General features: G+C 40.9%; 1 protein-coding gene across 2 annotated transcripts; it reads left to right on the top strand.

The window, feature by feature from the left end:
• The first annotated feature begins 659 nt into the window (after nt 1–659).
• stk16 (serine/threonine kinase 16) lies at nt 660–15958 on the top strand. Of its 2 annotated transcripts, none has more exons than XM_080772643.1 (8): nt 660–708; nt 1128–1254; nt 4156–4375; nt 4474–4607; nt 5069–5156; nt 5918–6046; nt 6202–6323; nt 15840–15958. In XM_080772643.1, the coding sequence occupies exons 2-8, from the start codon at nt 1166–1168 to the stop codon at nt 15862–15864; spliced, it is 807 nt and encodes a 268-aa protein (XP_080628769.1). In that variant the 5' UTR covers nt 660–708; nt 1128–1165; the 3' UTR covers nt 15865–15958. The 2 variants fall into 2 exon arrangements, with proteins under 2 accessions (XP_080628769.1, XP_080628768.1); XM_080772642.1 differs by lacking the exon at nt 15840–15958 and adding an exon at nt 10002–12758.
• The last annotated feature ends 1992 nt before the right edge of the window (nt 15959–17950 follow it).

The following is a 17950-nucleotide window of genomic DNA, read 5'->3' as shown; positions in this document are numbered from 1 at the left end:
ACCCCTATAAAAAAAGATTCCCAATAGTGACAGCCGGTCAGCAAGTGGATTCATGAATGTATGTAGCCTATATAGACAATATAGGCCAATAAAAAAAAGACTATGCCTATAGACTAATTTCCCACTTTAAACAAAAGAAGCCTGTTGCTGCCAGACTATACTGAGTGGCCAAAAAAACCCTACTAAGTGGCAAAACACTCATTTCTGGCCTTGATAACCCATAAATCCAGACAGAAAAGTCCTATCTGATTGCATCAAACAACGTTAATCGTTAAACAATGTTAAACTCACTTTCACACTCACTTTGCCACTCGATTTGTGATTCAATGCATGCGCATACCCTCTATTAGGCCATTTTAGGGTATAGGGCCTAGGCTATACTGTGTGTGTGTGTGTGTGTGTGTGTGTGTGTGTGTGTGTGTGTGTGTGTGTGTGTGCGTGCGTGTGTGCGTGTGTGCGTGTGTGCGTGTGTGCGCGTGTGTGCGTGTGTGTGTGTGTGTGTGTGTGTGTGTGTGTGTGTGTGATTTATATAGCGCTTTTCATAACACTCAAAGATTGCACATCCAAAATACAGCTTGTAAACGGCAACGCCTAATCACGCCGCTGCAAGGCGCTCTAGAGACACTAGTTTCCAAGCGTTATTTGACTACTTGAAGAGAAGAAGATGAGGAAGGAAACATAACAAACCGGCTGTTTTACAACACTGCGGTAACCAATTTAACATTCTATATTATATTATGTTCAATTTCATTCTGTGAAGTTGGTATAGCTGAGTCATGTGTGCTACGGTACCTAGTTCTCGATCTGGAATCTGGATTAATGCTGGCATTAAGTTATCTAGCAGTGCACTGTGCACATCAATTCAAAATGAACTGTTGTAGATCTAGCCAGCTATGTTCATTATGCATTACAGCCTGCAGCTCCACTTGTGTTTTGAATTTTGATTTTGATAAACCAAAAACTAATATTTGCAGCGAGTACAGTCCCTATAGTGTCACATGACGTCTTTGTCAACTTCATTTGGTTGCTTTTAATCTAGTTAATCATCATCACGTTTCTCTTTCCCTCTGTCTCTCAGCTCTCTCTCGAACTTGCCAGTTAAAATGAATTAAACATTTGTCTTTCAGTCCTTGGGTATCATTTGGTGCCAAGCAATGTACCAGAAATGATGGGTCAGGCCCTGTGTTTATGCTCTCGTGGATCCATTACCATTGACAACAAGAGATATTTCTTCATCCAGAAACTTGATGAAGGGTAAGAAAATGCATGTAATCAGTGTACATTGAAATTCATGATTCCACAGCACGGCCCTATCCATGCTAATTGCCATGACCAAATCAGCCAAAAGTAACTTTATCAATGATAAAGCCGAGGAAATCAAAAACAATCCTCGGGAGCTCTGGAAGCTACTAAACAACCAACTAGGCTGTGGTCAGAAACTTAAAACCAGGTTTACTAACATAAACATCAAATCAAATAACACCCTCATCACTGACAAGGTTGATGTAGCCAATCACTTGAACATCTTCTTTACAAACATTGCAACAATGCTGGTTAACAAACTGCCCTCCCACTCTGGGCGTTTTGGTGTAGAGCACATCAAAGGCTTCTACAAAAACCTAGGTGTTTGTAAAGATGATTTTAAAATGACAATGGTAACAACTGAGGAGGTACTTAAGAAACTGAGTGCCCTCCAACCCCACAAGGCCACTGGCCATGACAATATTCCCTCCAAATTTCTCAGAGACTCAGCCATTTCCATAGCTCCAGTCATCACCCACATAGTTAACCTCTCCATCAAACAAGGACAGGTCCCCAGAGATTTTAAACTGGCCAAAGTAACCCCCCTGTACAAAAAAGGGAGCAAATTAGAACCCGGCAACTACCGCCCTATTTCTATTCTAAGCTCCATCTCGAAAGTGATGGAAAAAATAGTCTATGAACAGGTTGAAAAGTATCTTGCCACTAATAAATTGTTGTACGAGTTCCAATCTGGTTTCAGAACATCCCACTCCACTGACACATGCCTTCTCTATTTGAGCGACCACATCAAACACGAGGTGGATGCTGGAAAATACTGCGGCATGGTCATGCTGGACCTCCAAAAGGCTTTTGACACCGTGAACCACTCCATACTGGTTAACAAGCTTAAAGCTATTGGTTTTGATAGCACATCAGTGAGCTGGATGCAATCCTACCTGGAGGGGAGAGAACAGATGGTGGAAGTGAACGGAACACTGTCCCCCCCCCTCCCAGTGAGCTGTGGCGTCCCACAAGGAAGCATACTAGGGCCTTTACTGTTCCTAATATATGTAAACGACATGACTTCAGCTTGTGACTGCAACTTGTTCCTGTTCGCAGACGACTCAGCACTGCTGGTCTCGGACAGGAACAAACTGCAGGTTGAAAAGACCCTCAGCTCTGAACTCAGTAGAATCTGCACCTGGCTCGCTGATAACAAACTATCCTTACACCTGGGAAAAACTGAATCCATTCTCTTCGGATCAAATAGTAATCTCAAAAAGGCAGATGGCTTCTTGGTTAGAGTTGGTGATGATATTATCACACGGAAGGATCAAATTACCTACCTAGGTTCCATCCTGGAGGCCAATCTTTCCGGTGATAAGATGGCCACCAACGTAATCAAAAAAGTCAATCAAAGAACAAGATTCCTCTACAGGATCTCCTCACTGGTCGACAAAAACACCTTGAAGACCTTAACAGGAGCCCTTGTACAAGGTTTCTTTGACTATGCATCCACCTCCTGGTACCACAGCACCTCAAAGGCCCTTAAAACAAGGCTCCAGACCTCCCAAAACAAACTGGTCAGGCTCCTACTTGGCCTCACCCCCCGAACCCACCTCACCCCTGCCCACTTTGACAGGCTGGGATGGCTTAGGGTCGACGACAGAGTACAGCATCTTGCAATGGGTCTGGTCCACAAGATTAGATACACCACCAAGATACCCATGTACCTGTCTAAATACTTCCTTAATGTAAACGAAGTCCACACCCACAACACCAGAGGGAGTGCAACAAACCATGTACAACCCAGATTCGGCACAAACAAGGGACTAAATTCTTTTCGCTCCTATGCGACCAAAATGTGGAACGCCCTACCAACAGTCATTAAGACATGTGAATCCCTTGGCTCCTTCAAAACTGCTCTCAAAGGGCACCTACGGATGGCTGCAATTCGAAACTGGCCTCTGTAAAAGCTGAATTTGTATCTGGATTGTACTATGTTTTTGTATGGACGTGGTGTTGGGTGCCTGCACATATGCACACATGGCATCAACGCATGGTGTTGTGTGCAGGCGCCCTACACTCTGTCTTTGTACTATGGATTGTACTATGTTTTTGTATGGACGTGGTGTTGGGTGCCTGCACATATGCACACATGGCATCAACGCATGGTGTTGTGTGCAGGCGCCCTACACTCTGTCTTTCGTTTTCTTTTCTTTTATCCCCCTGTTCCCCTCACTGTATATATACTTTTTTTCCCTTTTCGCTTCCTATATGATGAATTCCTGTTCTGTTCTTTAACTACATAGAAGTGTCTATTTGTTTGTCTCTAAATGTTTTGATGAATTGAACAATGTGGACCCTGTTGTAAACAAGTGTAAGGCTTAATTGGGTCGTCCACTCACAGTTAACAGTCTTTGTATTGAGTTTGTGCTTGAAATGTACTGTAATTCTGCAAACTGTTAATAAAGATTTCAATCAATCAATCTATGCCCATCTTCATTTCCCTTATTGCTCTCCCCATCTCTTTTAGGAATGCGACTATCACTTATTTTCTTAAAGATTATTCTATCACTTATTTTCTCCAATAATTGACAAGCAGGGGGTTTTCTTATTTTTTGTATTTTTTATATTCTAACAAATCAATTAATCTCTTAAACCCTATTTTATTCTTGACCGCACAACTATGTCATACAAAAATTGTGAAAATACGATTTGTATTATGTAGATCGGCTACATTATAAAATGTTTTAATTTGTATTTCTTTTTTCTATAATCGATCCCTACGTGTCCAAAATCGGGATAGATTATATTAATCTATAATTGTATTATGTCGTTTTAAAATCGGTTAAATCCATTCGTTCTATCAACTGTTCCGCCCCTAATCTCTTTACATCTCCCCTGCGTCAGTGGGTTCAGCTATGTGGACCTGGTGGAAGGTGTTCAGGACGGTCGCTTCTATGCTTTGAAGAGGATCCTGTGTCATGACCGTGAGGGTCGTCAAGAGGCGCAGACGGAGGTGGAGATGCATCAGTTGTTCAACCACCACAACATCCTGGGCTTGACAGCACACACCTTCGTAGACCGCGGAGGAAAGAGTGAAGCCTGGTTACTTCTACCCTACATTAGAGTGAGTTGACACTAATAGTATTTTATTTATTTTCTGTAAAAATAAATTGTCTTCTTCTTGAGTCATTCTGAAATGTGTTTGTTTGTATGTATGTGTAGAAGGGCAGCCTATGGTCCGTGTTGGAGAAACTTAGAGACAAGGGGACCTTGATGGCTGAAAGACGGATCTTGCACATCTTGCATGGTATTTGCTCTGGCCTCAAGGCTATTCATGACAAAGGTTATGCACACAGGTATGCTACAGCTACACTACAGTCGCACATGTTTAGACTCTAGAATACCTGTACATACAATCTGTACAAATATTTGGTGCAGCAGTAGTTCTTTGAGGTAGTTTCTTTTTCTTCTTGGTAGAAATCTATAGGGAAATTCACAATCTTTTGGTTTCTTATTCCAAACAGCAATATAACAGAAGATATGTTCCTCAATACCTTAATACACCTTTGCCAAGTAATCCCTGTGATCAGAACCACATTTATATGTACAGTTGCACAGATCTGACTTGAAATAACAAACTTTAATCTGTTGCTGCGCACCCTATTCAATTACAAACAGTAGTCATAATTTTACAAAGCTAAAGAGTGCTTAATTGTGTGAGTATTGAGTATATTTGAATATGATCCAATACTGTGGATTTTTAAATAGTTATGTTGTCGGGTGTCAAACACATAAATGATGTGTTTGTTTCTTTCAGAGACCTGAAGCCCACCAATGTGCTCTTGGAGGAGGGTGACAGACCCCTTCTGATGGACTTGGGCTCTATGAACAGAGCCAGAATTGAGGTGAGACATTAATTGAGTCCCATAGACATAGAGCAGTGGTTCTCAAACTTCTCAAGCCGCACATTTAGTTAAATATGGGAGCCCTTCGGCAAAAAAATAAATATCTATCTATCTATCTATCTATCTATCTAAAAATCCTTCGCAGAATATAAAAAAGGAGAAGCGCTCTGGCTTACTTCAGAGATACTTGAGTCGTACGAAGCGAAAGATGTGGTTAACAATACACATGGCCACAATTTACAGAAATGTCCAAAAATAGCAGAACACACAAGCACAAGTTCCCATGTGTTAAAATGCAAAACATTGTGAGGTTGTATGTAGATAAGATATTTTCATCACACAACACCATCGTATGATGAATTATAAAATAGGGCTTAAGTGGTTTAAATGCCTTTATTACTGTAGTTTGGGGCATACCACAATAAAAAAAAAAAAAGGTTTCGCCCGGCATGCGACTTTGTGAGCATCTTGCATTCACCTGGAGTTTAATTACTTGACAACTGTGAACTTAACACACAATATATTTTCTTTTGATTGTGTGCTGAATATATTCTAAATGCTGTATTGATTGATTGAAACCTTTATTTATTCTCGAAAAGAGCATTGAGGTTCCCCCTCATTTGCAATGCTGACGAGATCACATATATAAAACAATTTAAGACAGATATAAAACACAGGTATCAAAACCTATGTGTTCATGTAGTGTTAATTCTAACCCATTAGGCTTAACTTTACATGCATGATAATGTTTCATTCTGTAGGTGAGAGGAACCAGAGAGGCCATGACCATTCAGGACTGGGCAGCCCAGCGATGTACAATTTCCTACAGGGCTCCTGAGCTCTTCAATGTGGAGAGCCACTGCATTATTGATGAGCGCACCGATATCTGGGTACAGTGTTTAATTTCACAGTAGTTTTGTTATGTAACTTGACACTGGTGCTTCCCACCCTTATATCAGAATCATTCAACATTATAACACTTGCTGCTTCAGACCTGTTGGTGATTGTTTTTCTGTTGATTTATTAATTTACTTCCTTCCTTCAGTCACTCGGCTGTGTCCTGTATTGCATGATGATCCTAGAGGGGCCGTATGACATGGTGTTTCAGAAAGGGGATAGCGTTGCCTTGGCCGTTCAGAATCCTGTAGTTATCCCTCAACATTGCAGGTAAGATCTCAGTAGGAATGGCCCCATACCACTCTTTTCATTTCCAATATCAGAGCCACAACCTTGAGGTACAGTAAGCGATATTACTCAAGAGGATATTCTTGACTGTTGTTATTGCCATAACAATGATGCTGTTAACCTCTTGTTCCATTAGTATTAGAAGTGGCAAAAACACTCAATCATACGGCAACTATGGTTAGCAACTACACGTCTTTTTATTAATGTTATTCAAGAAAATCCAAAAATAAATGTAATGGTGAAATGTAGCCAGTTTGTAAAGTGCTAGTTCTTTACACACTGAACATCTCAGTCAAATCTGATGCCTATAATGTAACGTTAACTAGACTGATTAGCAGCTTCATTACTATAGAAATCTGTTGACATTGCTGGTTATATCAATGGCAAAGTGATATTTACAGTAATGATGCCTATTTCATTGTATTCTTAGTTTATTGGGACTGTATTCTTAGTTTATTGGGATTTGAGCACAGGTGGAGAGCCTATTTTGACAAATCAAAATGCTTTGTCTGAACTACCTGTTGTATATTATCTGACGATACTGATTCCAGCCAGATAGTATATTTGTTTCTTTTACTATACCGGTAGTTTGTTTTTCAGCTATAAAACTGTTACAGCACTGCTGCACCTCAAAACGCACTTGACTCTTTTTAGACCTTTCTGTTATCGTATTGTTTTTAAAGCTTAAAATGCCTCCACACTGCTGAGTGCTGAGCTGATGACTGCAGACAGCTTTCACTGAGGCCCCTTTTCCACCGGGGTTGAACCGGTTCGGTTCTTTCTTCCCGCCAAATATTGAACCAGTTCAGAGTGTTTCCACTGAAAATGTGTTGGTTCCGAACCATAAACGTTCGTTCCCAATGTGAACCACAAAACAGTGGTTCAGCTTTGTAATTGCACGCAGCGCTTTGTGAACCGAGACTATATAAGTGGGTGTGTCAGTAGGTTGGAACTTGTCAGTGGGTTGGAACTTGGGAGAACGCAGACACGCAACATAACAGAACAGAACTGATAAAAAGAAAAAGGATTGTCAAAGAATGTGCAATGGTCCGATGAGGAAACGGAGTGTTTGTTGTCCGTATGGGCATCTCTGCGTCTGCGTGTATGACAGATACCTCAACATTTTGTGTTTAGGTATAATAGCACCACCAAATGAACCGGGGTTCAATCTGGTGGAAATGCAGCTGGTTCGCAAAAAGCACCAAGGTTCGGAACCGCACTGGTTCTGAACCGACGTTCTTTTGGTGGAAAAGGTGCCTGAGTGGCTGCTGTTCACATGATAGCAAGTTGTCTTTATGGCATGTCATGTCGTTGCTTAAAGTGAGCTTACAAGCATTTACACTGGGACTTAGGCCACTATTTGACAGTAATGAATGAGGCAGACCGACAGTAATGGATGGGGGGGGGGGCACCTTGTAGTGAATTATCATCCTTAAGAAGAACAGCAAACTAAAGTTGCGTTATCTTTGTAACTAAAAGTGTATCTTCATTGGTCTCACACTTCGATTCGATTATGATTCACCTGTTAACAATTCCAATCAATACTATGATGCATCTTGATGGAACTCAGCTGTCTATATATTTATATTTCTTCCAGTTAATACAAGCAGTCAAATACGGTACATATGAATGCCTGTTTTATTTGTAAGTCCAAATGGACCCACGTTGTCAGCTGAGAGACATATAGCAGACCTACAATCTCATAATGCACATTGTGAGTGTGACATGTTGTCTAGAATGTCCTTGTTACTGCGGCGTTCACATCTTGACTGATACATGTGGTGAGAATGTCCAATTTGAAAATACTCGCTGACTTTTTATGACTTGTTGACCTCAGCCTCCCTCTGTCCCTCAGAGGGAGCGGGACATCATGTTAGAATGTTGCTAACATAGCATCACAGTCGACAGTCGAATGCAATGTTCCCATTGGGAATTCAACAATAATTGTATATGTTGCGTTCACAGGCAGATTAAACGATGCAGTCTACCATTCATTGTCAAAGGAAGCCAGCGACATGACGTTGCAAAGGCGCAACGATGCATGTAGCTGCTCCAAATCAACTCGCAACGTGTTTTTGCATCATTTTAACTGTCCTTGTGAACGCACCATTAGACTTTATAATCGATTATGTCATGCCACTGTGTCGATGCAGAATCGTGCACACACAGCCGCATCACGATGCATCTAATGAAATGGTGCGTTCACACGGGCAGTTGAAACAATGCAAAAATGCGTTGTGAGTTGATTCGGAGCAGCTACATGCATCGTTGCGCCTTTGCGACGTCATGTCGCTGGCTTCCTTTGACAATGAATGGTAGACAGCATCATTTAATCTGCCCCATGTCACTCGCTCTGCGCTGCAGTGTTTCAGACTCATGACTAGCTCGCTACTGGAAGCACTAGTAGCCTCGGGTTGCAGCGCCATATAGATGAGAGAGTTGTGACAACTCTGTTCACTTCATGAGGCCAGTCCAATGGCGGCTCTTCTACATAGACTTCTATTGGAGAAGTGCTAGGCAAAGTGTGACAAGTCCTGGACCGGAAGTTGGCAGAATGCACTGGACTCGGGCAACAGCCCAGATTTCCCTTTTTATTTTAGGCAAAAACTACTTTCTGGCCTTGACAGCCCATACATCCAAACAGAAATCTGATTGTATTACAATGACGTTAAACCACGTTAAACTCACTGCCACTCGATTTGTCACTCACTTTATGCATGTGCATACCCTCTATTGATGCTAACCACTTTCTAGTCCAACAAACTGAGTAGTTTATTATACTACTGTTACTCCATTTGCTTGACAACATGTTGCAATGTGACACGCTGTGAACTTGTAGATCTATTTGTAGTTCGGCTATTTGTAACAAAATACATTCATTACATAATTAATCGAGGCAAAAGTTTGAAATCGTGATTTTGATTTAAAGGCATTTCGTCCAGCCCTACATCAAGCATACATAAATATCTCATATATCTGTTAACAAACTGCAATCATACAATGCTCTAGTCTATACTGTATATAACTTGAGACTGTGGCTGTAGTCTTCTAGCCTGGGAACCAGACAAATCTGCCTTTGCAAAAGCCAGAGGCTTTTTTTTTTATCCGGCCCTTGGAAATGCAGGTTCCACACAAAGATTCCAGACTAATATGTACACAGTGATAATAGTCTGGCGATGCCAGGCTAGTAGTCTACACAATCCTGCAAGACCACATTGATTGAAATTGATTGATTGATTGAAATATTTATTTCAACAGTTTGCAGAATTACAGTACATTTCAAGCACAAACTCAATACAAAGACTGTTAACTGTGAGTGGACAACCCAATTAAGCATTACACTTGTTTACAAGAGTGTCCACCATGTTCAATTCATCAAAACATTTAGAGACGTACAAATACACTTCTATATAGTCAAATAACAGAAGGCATTTGAGTGGGGAAGTTTTCTGAGTCTTACATTTTTCAATTGGGATCAAACTAAAGTGTGTGTGTGTGTGTGTGTGTGTGTGTGTGTGTGTGTGTGTGTGTGTGTGTGTGTGTGTGTGTGTGTGTGTGTGTGTGTGTGTGTGTGTGTGTGTGTGTGTGTGTGTGTGTGTGTGTGTGTGTGTGTGTGTGTGTGTGTGTGTGTGTGTGTGCGTGTGCGTGTGCGTGCGCCAGTTACTCTGAAGGCCTGCAGATGCTGCTTAGCTCCATAATGGTGTCTAATCCCCAGGAGAGACCTGACATCAACTGGGTTCTGGACCAGGTCCAGGACCTGCAGAGTCGCAGCCCTAACACAGAAACAAACATGGTCTGATAGAACCCAGTGTGCTAGACGAGGGTGAAAGTAGCCTTGGAATGAGAACTTTGCACACACTGAGTTTGAAAATATCTATTTTCTTTTTTTTTTATATATATATAAATTATTGAAGTCTGATGTAGTCAACTTGGGTACATATTTTCATCCAGTTTGGAAATATTGGCAAGAAGCGAGCATTTCACCACACTTGGCTGTGGTTTGTTGAGCTTGTGTGAAACCACTGATTCTTTGAAAGAAACATTTAAATTTTAAAACTGTTTACATTTGAAACAGTCAAGACTGAGGAGTGCAAGGCCTTATGAAGACGTGTTTTTTTTTTAATTGAATGTCACTGATAACCCAAAAATATATTTTTTGATCAGAAACTGATTACCAAAAAGCATTGCCAAACTTTCCAATGGATGGAAACTGCCCAAATATGATCCACATGCTTAGAGGAAATTATAGGGACCATTTATGAGCTGGGAATTTCTTTGGTTTACTGCCTTTTCGCATTTTGCATCCCTCTTGCAGTAATGCCTGTGTAATTACAACTATGAAAATATGCCTGTACTTAGAGAAGCTCAGAATCCACTGTTGATTGCTCCTCGCCTGCAATGCTGCATTTGAACACACTGAGGTGCTCCACCATCACTGTGTGGCCCCTTTCATTTGTCAGTCAATGTCATGTCTTTGTGTGTAGCATGTCTGAGCAGTGAGCAGGGTCACTGTTTTGACAGCACAGCAATATGACAGTGAGTTGGAGTGAAATGTACAGTAACCATCATGTCAAAGTTTTATTGAACGGATACCACTGGATCCACTTTTATCAGTAGATGATCTGACACACATCTGCTACTGTTACATTGTAACATTTTACCGCACTTTTTTCCAATTCCTAACATTTTAGTATATTGCCTGAATTTAAATTTTGGGTGGCCTATTATTTGCTTGAACCTGTAAAGAGAAAGTTATTTTTTTTATTTCGTTTTTTTTTAATTGTTCTCTCTCAGGAACTAGTTTTCTGAGTAAATAGTATAAGTTGAAGGAAGATTCTAATGGTACTTTTTGTTTTGTTTTTAAGGAATGCTGTTTACTGTTTGGGGCATTTAATTGCAATTTAATTAATGTAGAATGAATGTTTATTTGCATAGCTTTTTACTGCTACATGCCGTTTATTGGAATAATTATTAATACTGTGCAAATATGCAGTGTTTTAAAATTACATATTAATGTCTGTATTTTGTACAATGGTTAGTGCCTCACAAATGCAATAAATAGACAGTAGGTTATTAAAGGACAACTTTAGCTTTTTTCAATCAAGATTCATGTTTTAGGTTGTTATTAGAGTTAGAGAAAGTAAAAGTTGAGTATAATTTCTTTTTCATTTGCTGCTTTCTTTCAGTTTTAGGGATTTTAGCTGTCTTTGACGGGGCGGAGGCATTTGAGCACCGGGCTAAATATGTATTTCTTTACAAAATGTTATAGCGATTTATTTTTTTATTCTTTACTATAGTCCTACTAGACCCCAAGAAATTACATTTGGCCACAAAATATCACAGGATCTATTGAATGTGTCAAACTGGCATATTGAGCCTATGACACACAGGCCCCTTTTCCACCGGTTGGTTCCCAGTGGGAACCGGTTCAGTTCTTTTTGGTTTTTAGTCCATGAGCCAGAGCTCCAAAATTGAAATATGAATTATGAATTGAGTGTGCAAAACCATACCTATATTAGATTGTTATCACCATTAAACTTCCCCAATTGAGTACTTACACGAAGACAATGATTTATTGTATTACAAATTTTACATTTTTAAATATGCAAATTAGGCATTATGAAGGATAATATGCTAAATAATCAAAAATATGACAAAGGTACTATTGTGGAAGGGTTATCATGTATTAATTTACTTGTATTGATCCTATAAACAATTTAATATAGGGTATAGTTTGCCCACCAATCTTGGAGCTCTGGCTCATGGACTAAAAACCAAAAAGAACTGAACCGGTTCCCATTGGGAACCAACCGGTGGAAAAGGGGTCACAGTGTGGCTTCCCCAGTAGGCTACCTTCACATTCAGTAGATCCTGTGCTCTTCTGTGGCCAGATGTAATTTGTTGGGGTCTAGTAGGACCATAGTAAATAATAAAAAAACGAAAAGAAAGCAGCAAACTCATCTTTTACTTTCTCTCATAACAACCTAAAACATGAACCTTGGTTGAAAAAAACGAAAGTTGTCCTTTAAGAAGAGTATACTGTATTGTGAGATCCAACAATATACTGTAAGTGATTCTACCACCATTTTGATCATGCAGAACAAAAATTAAGACATTTAATATTGTTTAATCAATAACAATGTCATTTGATTAGTTCTTAAAATGCTAATGTAGCAGTGTTGGAAATGTTTTAGTTATTTTTAAAACATTTATTTTCTATAATATTACACGATCATGTCAAGTGCATTTGATTATGCAACTTTTATGTTCATCAAAAACATAATTTCATATGTAAATTACTTGAATGATGAAAAGGATTTAGTTCATATCTTTTAGGTGACTCTTCCCACCTAAAAAAGTGACCCGATTCTAAGTCCCAATTACATTTAGTCACATTAAAATCTTTAATCATGTTAATTACGGTGTTTATCTATTTATTTTAATGCACAAGCTGTGTGTCTTTGTCTGTGTGTGTGTGTGTGTGTGTGTGTCAGTCAACTTTTAGGGTCACTCAGATCAATGTGACGTCGTACCACACTTCCCTCTCTAATCATTCTCAGAGGTAACGCTTACCCCGGGCACAATTGAGAATGACCAATAATAAACCGGCTTCATACTCGCACACCAAAATTTACAGTCCACATGCTTTCATACACGCGAGCGAACCGCTAGGATTCATTACACTTTCATTAACGCTATCAGCAACAGCACACTAGACCCACCTATATCCCCCAGACTCCCTTGGGATTGGGTTTAGGATGGAGGCTGTGTGTTTATGGGCTCAACGACACACACCGCCCCCACCTTTATATTTACCATCATCTGCCTGTGAGGGTCTGAAATGATGTCATGCAACACAAGCGCAAGGTCAACTCAATGTTCGCCCACATTTTAGCACCCAATTTCACGTGCTGTTTCTTTGTCATACAGTTATTAAGGGGGATGCACTGGCAATTTGGACGTTATGTGTGGGTTTTGATCGTATGCCTCGCCACCTTCACACACGCGCACATACACATGTGTGCATACATACTGCAGCTCTCAAGCCATAAACCATCTGTATGCTTTATTGATTTGGCGATGAATCAATTAGTGAATTATTTAATTAGCCAAGCATTATGGGTCACTTCTGAGCTACTCTCACCCTGCAGTGTTCTTAGGTCCCTTTAAATCATTGTGTGTGTGTGTGTGTGTGTGTGTGTGTGTGTGTGTGTGTGTGTGTGTGTGTGTGTGTGAGATGAATGCACTGTAACTAATATTTCTGTTGAAGCCTCTGTTAGCTTATCTTTAGACCTCTGCCATTTTGCAGAAGAAGAGTACAGAGCTGAGACAGTTTGCTATTAGAGCATTTTAAATGCATGTCCATGCCGTGATCCTGCCATCCTGGGCACTCCTACTCACTTCAAGCTTTATGCAAGCAGTACCCAGAACTTTTTCTGTCAATCAAGGAACGTGGCTGTATTGAGAGAGAGAGAGAGAGAGAGAGAGAGAGAGAGAGGAATATGGACATTTTGCCCACTCCACTGTGGATGAATTATGACTTCTTCTTATCGATGGGGAGTTGCTTTTTTCCAAGAGTGACTTTCTTTGAACTCATTAATTCTGGGGAGTGTTTGGGTTAAAATGCATAATGAGTTCATTAAAGGGTATTGGCGTAATCAGGAAAGGTATTGCCTTAATTACTGGCACAGTGCCAGGCCTATCCATTCACTGTGAGCTCGGCCACCTATGCTGTCTACAGAGCTCGCTAATTTAATTAAGTGTACAAAATGCTACACACTAACGTCGCCCTCGGGGGCAATTATGGCACGAGAGATTGAAAGATCTCCGCCGGGGGTATTTTACTTACTGGCAGGAGATTGCCTGTGTCAGTTAGCTGATTGCATTGATTATATTGATTTGTAACAGCTTTTCGGGTAATTTCATCTGCAAAGGTGAGAGCAACACGTTGGCCTGGAGACTTTTTTATTTATTCCTTCTTTATTTAGAACCTGGGCTGTTTTGCCAAGTGATTAGATGAAAGTGGAGCTCAACAATAAGTCTTTTAAAGTGGGATATGGGGAAGGGAGGTGGGGGGGATCGATAGTTTTTATTTGCCATGTAAGGTCAGAACAGGTTGGATGTTGTGATTTTCTTTTTAAAGGCATCACATTCACAAGTATTTCACCTCTAGTTGCCTCATTGTGCTGAAACAGCAAGAAAGTTGTCAGCAGAACCAGAACAATATCATATAGGCACATACAGTATTTTCATCTAATGCACAGGCACCATGCTATAACACACAATGCTAGACATGTATCGTTTTCCATCCAATCCTGGACTTTATTCACCATGTGTTCGTTTTAACTAGCCAGGAATGACCTTGCTCCCCTTACTATTCTTTGTAAGATTTTAGAAGGATTGCGTCTCAAGAAACCTGTATGGGTCTCTTGGTGATGTCCAGACTTAAAGGCAAGCCTAAAGTCATGTACCACAATTTTTTGGCCCTTTACTGTTTTCAGCATCATATGCACTTCACGAGAGTGTACAAATGTAACCAACATTTTGGGAAATAACAGTTTTTCTTTTTACTGTGTAGCCTACGCAAACAGTCATGGTTAAATGAGAAGATTATAGCTGCAGCAAGTTAAATGATTATAAGAATGACTAAATGGTAAATGGTGCATTTATATAGCGCCTTTATCCAAGGCGCTTTACATAGATTGTGCATTACATTCACCCATTCACACACACATTCATACACCGATTGCGGCGGAAGCCATGCAAGGTACCAACCAGCACATCGGGATCAATTTGGGGTTCAGTGTCTTGCCCAAGGACAATTCGACGTGTAGACAGGAGGAGCCGGGATTCGAACCGCCGACCCATGGATCATTGGACGACCTGCTCTACCTCTTGAGCCACAGTCGACTACATTTATTCATTCATGCACAGGTTAATGCATTCCTTCCAATTCCAAGTTCACTTCCCGTGGTTCTGGAAAGAGGATTAAAGGAACAGAAACGTTTGAACACCACAACCTTTGCTCGGCATGACAAAGACAACGGCGGGGCTAATAGTTTGATGAGCAGTTAATCAGTGTAGATTAGGAGAACGAGATGATGCGGTAATCCAGGGGTGGCGTGGTCATTAACGGCAGCCAAAGACAAGCGAATTAGCTGATTAAACAAGTCCCCGCCCAGCCAATGGGCAGGAGGCAGCAGGGGAGGACAGGGGTGATTGATGGATGAGGGGTGGAGGGGAGCGTTTATGTAGCTTGCCAGTAGAGTTGTCGCAGAATGAGTGAAGTGTCTTCATCAATTTGGAACCATTACCATGTCAAAGGGAGAGGATGGTGCTTAAAGTAGGGGGAGGAGTGGAGTGCTGTGGCCATCTGCATACCACAAGCTTATACATTTTCTCTCTCTCTCTCACACACACACACCGTGCTGCCTCTTCCTTCCCCCTCCCCCTTGGCAGGCCAGTTTACCGTAAGGCTGTTTAATTTTCCTGAAATAGGGCTGTGACAGCTGTGTCATGCTGATGAGATGGCGTTGGAGAAGAGTGGCAGCCTGTCAGAGCCTCGGCCTCATCTGTCTCCATGCCGCTGCTGCTGGCCAGCCCCTCAGTCTCCTTCTCTTCCTCTCATCCCAGAGGGCACAGACCACACTTTGTCCAAACAAACGCCATTTGACACGTTGTGATAAACAGCAGGTATAGCCTAGGCTCGAGGCAGGGCAGTCGTCTGGGAGTTGGAAGGTTCCCGGTTTGATCCCCTGCTTGTCCTGGCATTCTGTCCAGGACAGGTGTCCTTGAGCAAGAAGACGTTGAGCCCCTAACTGCCTGGGGACTGGGGGAATGTGAGGCGTACATTGTAAAAGTGGTCGGAAGGCTACATTGTGTGTGTGTGTGTGTGTGTGTGTGTGTGTGTGTGTGTGTGTGTGTGTGTGTGTGTGTGTGTGTGTGTGTGTGTGTGTGTGTGTGTGTGTGTGTGTGTGTGTGTGTGCGCGTGCGCGTGCGTGAGGGTTGGGGGAGGGTGCTTGGTGTGGGAAAGGACAGAAGTAATAACCAAGAGCTGTTTTTTATTTCACCTCTATTGATTAGTTATGGTTCCCTGTATCATCTGACCTGGCTCAATTATGCCAATTGGATAGCACAGTGATGCTGCAATACAAGCATGTAGGAACAGTCAAATGAAACGGAGAGAAAGACAGACATGGTGAGGTGTGTGTGTGTGTGTGTGTGTGGGTTTGTGTGTGTGTGTGTGTGTGTGTGTGTGTGTGTGTGTGTGTGTGTGTGTGTGTGAATGTGTGCATGCATGTGCACGTGAGCTGAGCTCTCAGTGGAGCTAGTCCAGTACCTGCCTGTAGACCTTCTCGCAATTTGGTGTTGGGGGAATTTCTCACTTGAACTGAGTCAATGGGTCCCTAGACATGAAAAATCAACGAGGTGCTCGTCCGCCATAGTGCCACGAATGGCGTAATGGCCACATCAAAAATGGCCGCCATCGGCTATGATGAAAATCCAACCTTTTTGTTTTTTAGTGTTTAAACACATGTAATACCTCCATTTTGACTAATTGTGTTGTGTGGAATTCATTTCTGATATTGTTTTGATGATTTGGGGTGATTTTGACCTTGAAAGGTCATAGTCAAGGTAATTTTGCTATTCCACAGACCTTGGCCATAACTTGTCCATTTTTAGGAGTAAGAACAGGAATACAATAAGTCTATTTCAACTAAATCTGACTCTTAAAATTAATTTCTGATATTGTTTTGACCATTATCATCCTGTCATTTAATTATTGATGTTAATGTCTTTTTTCAATAATTCGATTATGATTCTTTAGTCGCTTTTATTATATATTTTCTTGATTTGTTTTCTTTACATAAACAAAATACATGGGCATGAGAAAAACAACAACAGCACCATATGTGCTGTGTGAATAAGCCCATTGTACAAAAGACTGTCCATGGCCCAAATGAGCCAATTCATTGCTATGCTATTGCCAGCCTAAGCTTGATTTGGGAAATCCCCCACACCTGCAATTTGATTAGCTAGTCAGACCACTTCTCACAGTCATTTTGCACTCTTCAGTCATTCTCCACAGACTTAACAGAAGCAGGTCCAAAGCAATTATTTCTTTCAGTTGTTGCCATAGAACATTTAACTTTGGTCACATATGGCAGAGCATGGCTAAATCCATGGTCATGTATTATCTGTCAAAATAATTAATTCAGGGACTACATAAATATTGTCAAAACATTTCTCCCATGCTGAAGTGAAGTGAGTCTCTTATTTTTCTCAGGTGTTTCTAAACTCTTCATCTCACATTTTTACTTCACACATATTGATCACCATGGAACACTCTAAAATACCCTCAAGCACAAATTTGGTTGTTTCAATGGCAGAGGATGAGGTATATAATCCAACGGTATGCATTATCTGTCAAGAAGATAACAAAGTGCCTGTAACCAGTGAAAAGACTGGACGTAAGAGAATCAAACAAGCGGCTAAAATCCGTAACGATATAGTTGCAAAGCGGATCAAAATTGTGATGGGGGATAATGTGGAGGATGATAATAGCATGTTTTTTTACCACAATACAAACACATGCTACAAGACATACA

This window comes from Protomyctophum bolini (assembly GCF_963924005.1).
Source record: "Protomyctophum bolini genome assembly, chromosome: 1".
Lineage (NCBI taxonomy): Eukaryota > Metazoa > Chordata > Actinopteri > Myctophiformes > Myctophidae > Protomyctophum > Protomyctophum bolini.
This window is presented reverse-complemented; position numbering and strand designations above follow the sequence as displayed.

Coding starts and splice junctions, on each gene's coding strand:
- stk16 (XM_080772642.1), top strand. CDS start 1,166: ATGATGGGTCAGGCCCTGTGTTTATGCTCTCGTGGATCCATTACCATT. Junction 1,255..4,155: donor ATCCAGAAACTTGATGAAGG/GTAAGAAAATGC, acceptor CCCCTGCGTCAG/TGGGTTCAGCTATGTGGACC. Junction 5,157..5,917: donor TGAACAGAGCCAGAATTGAG/GTGAGACATTAA, acceptor TTCATTCTGTAG/GTGAGAGGAACCAGAGAGGC.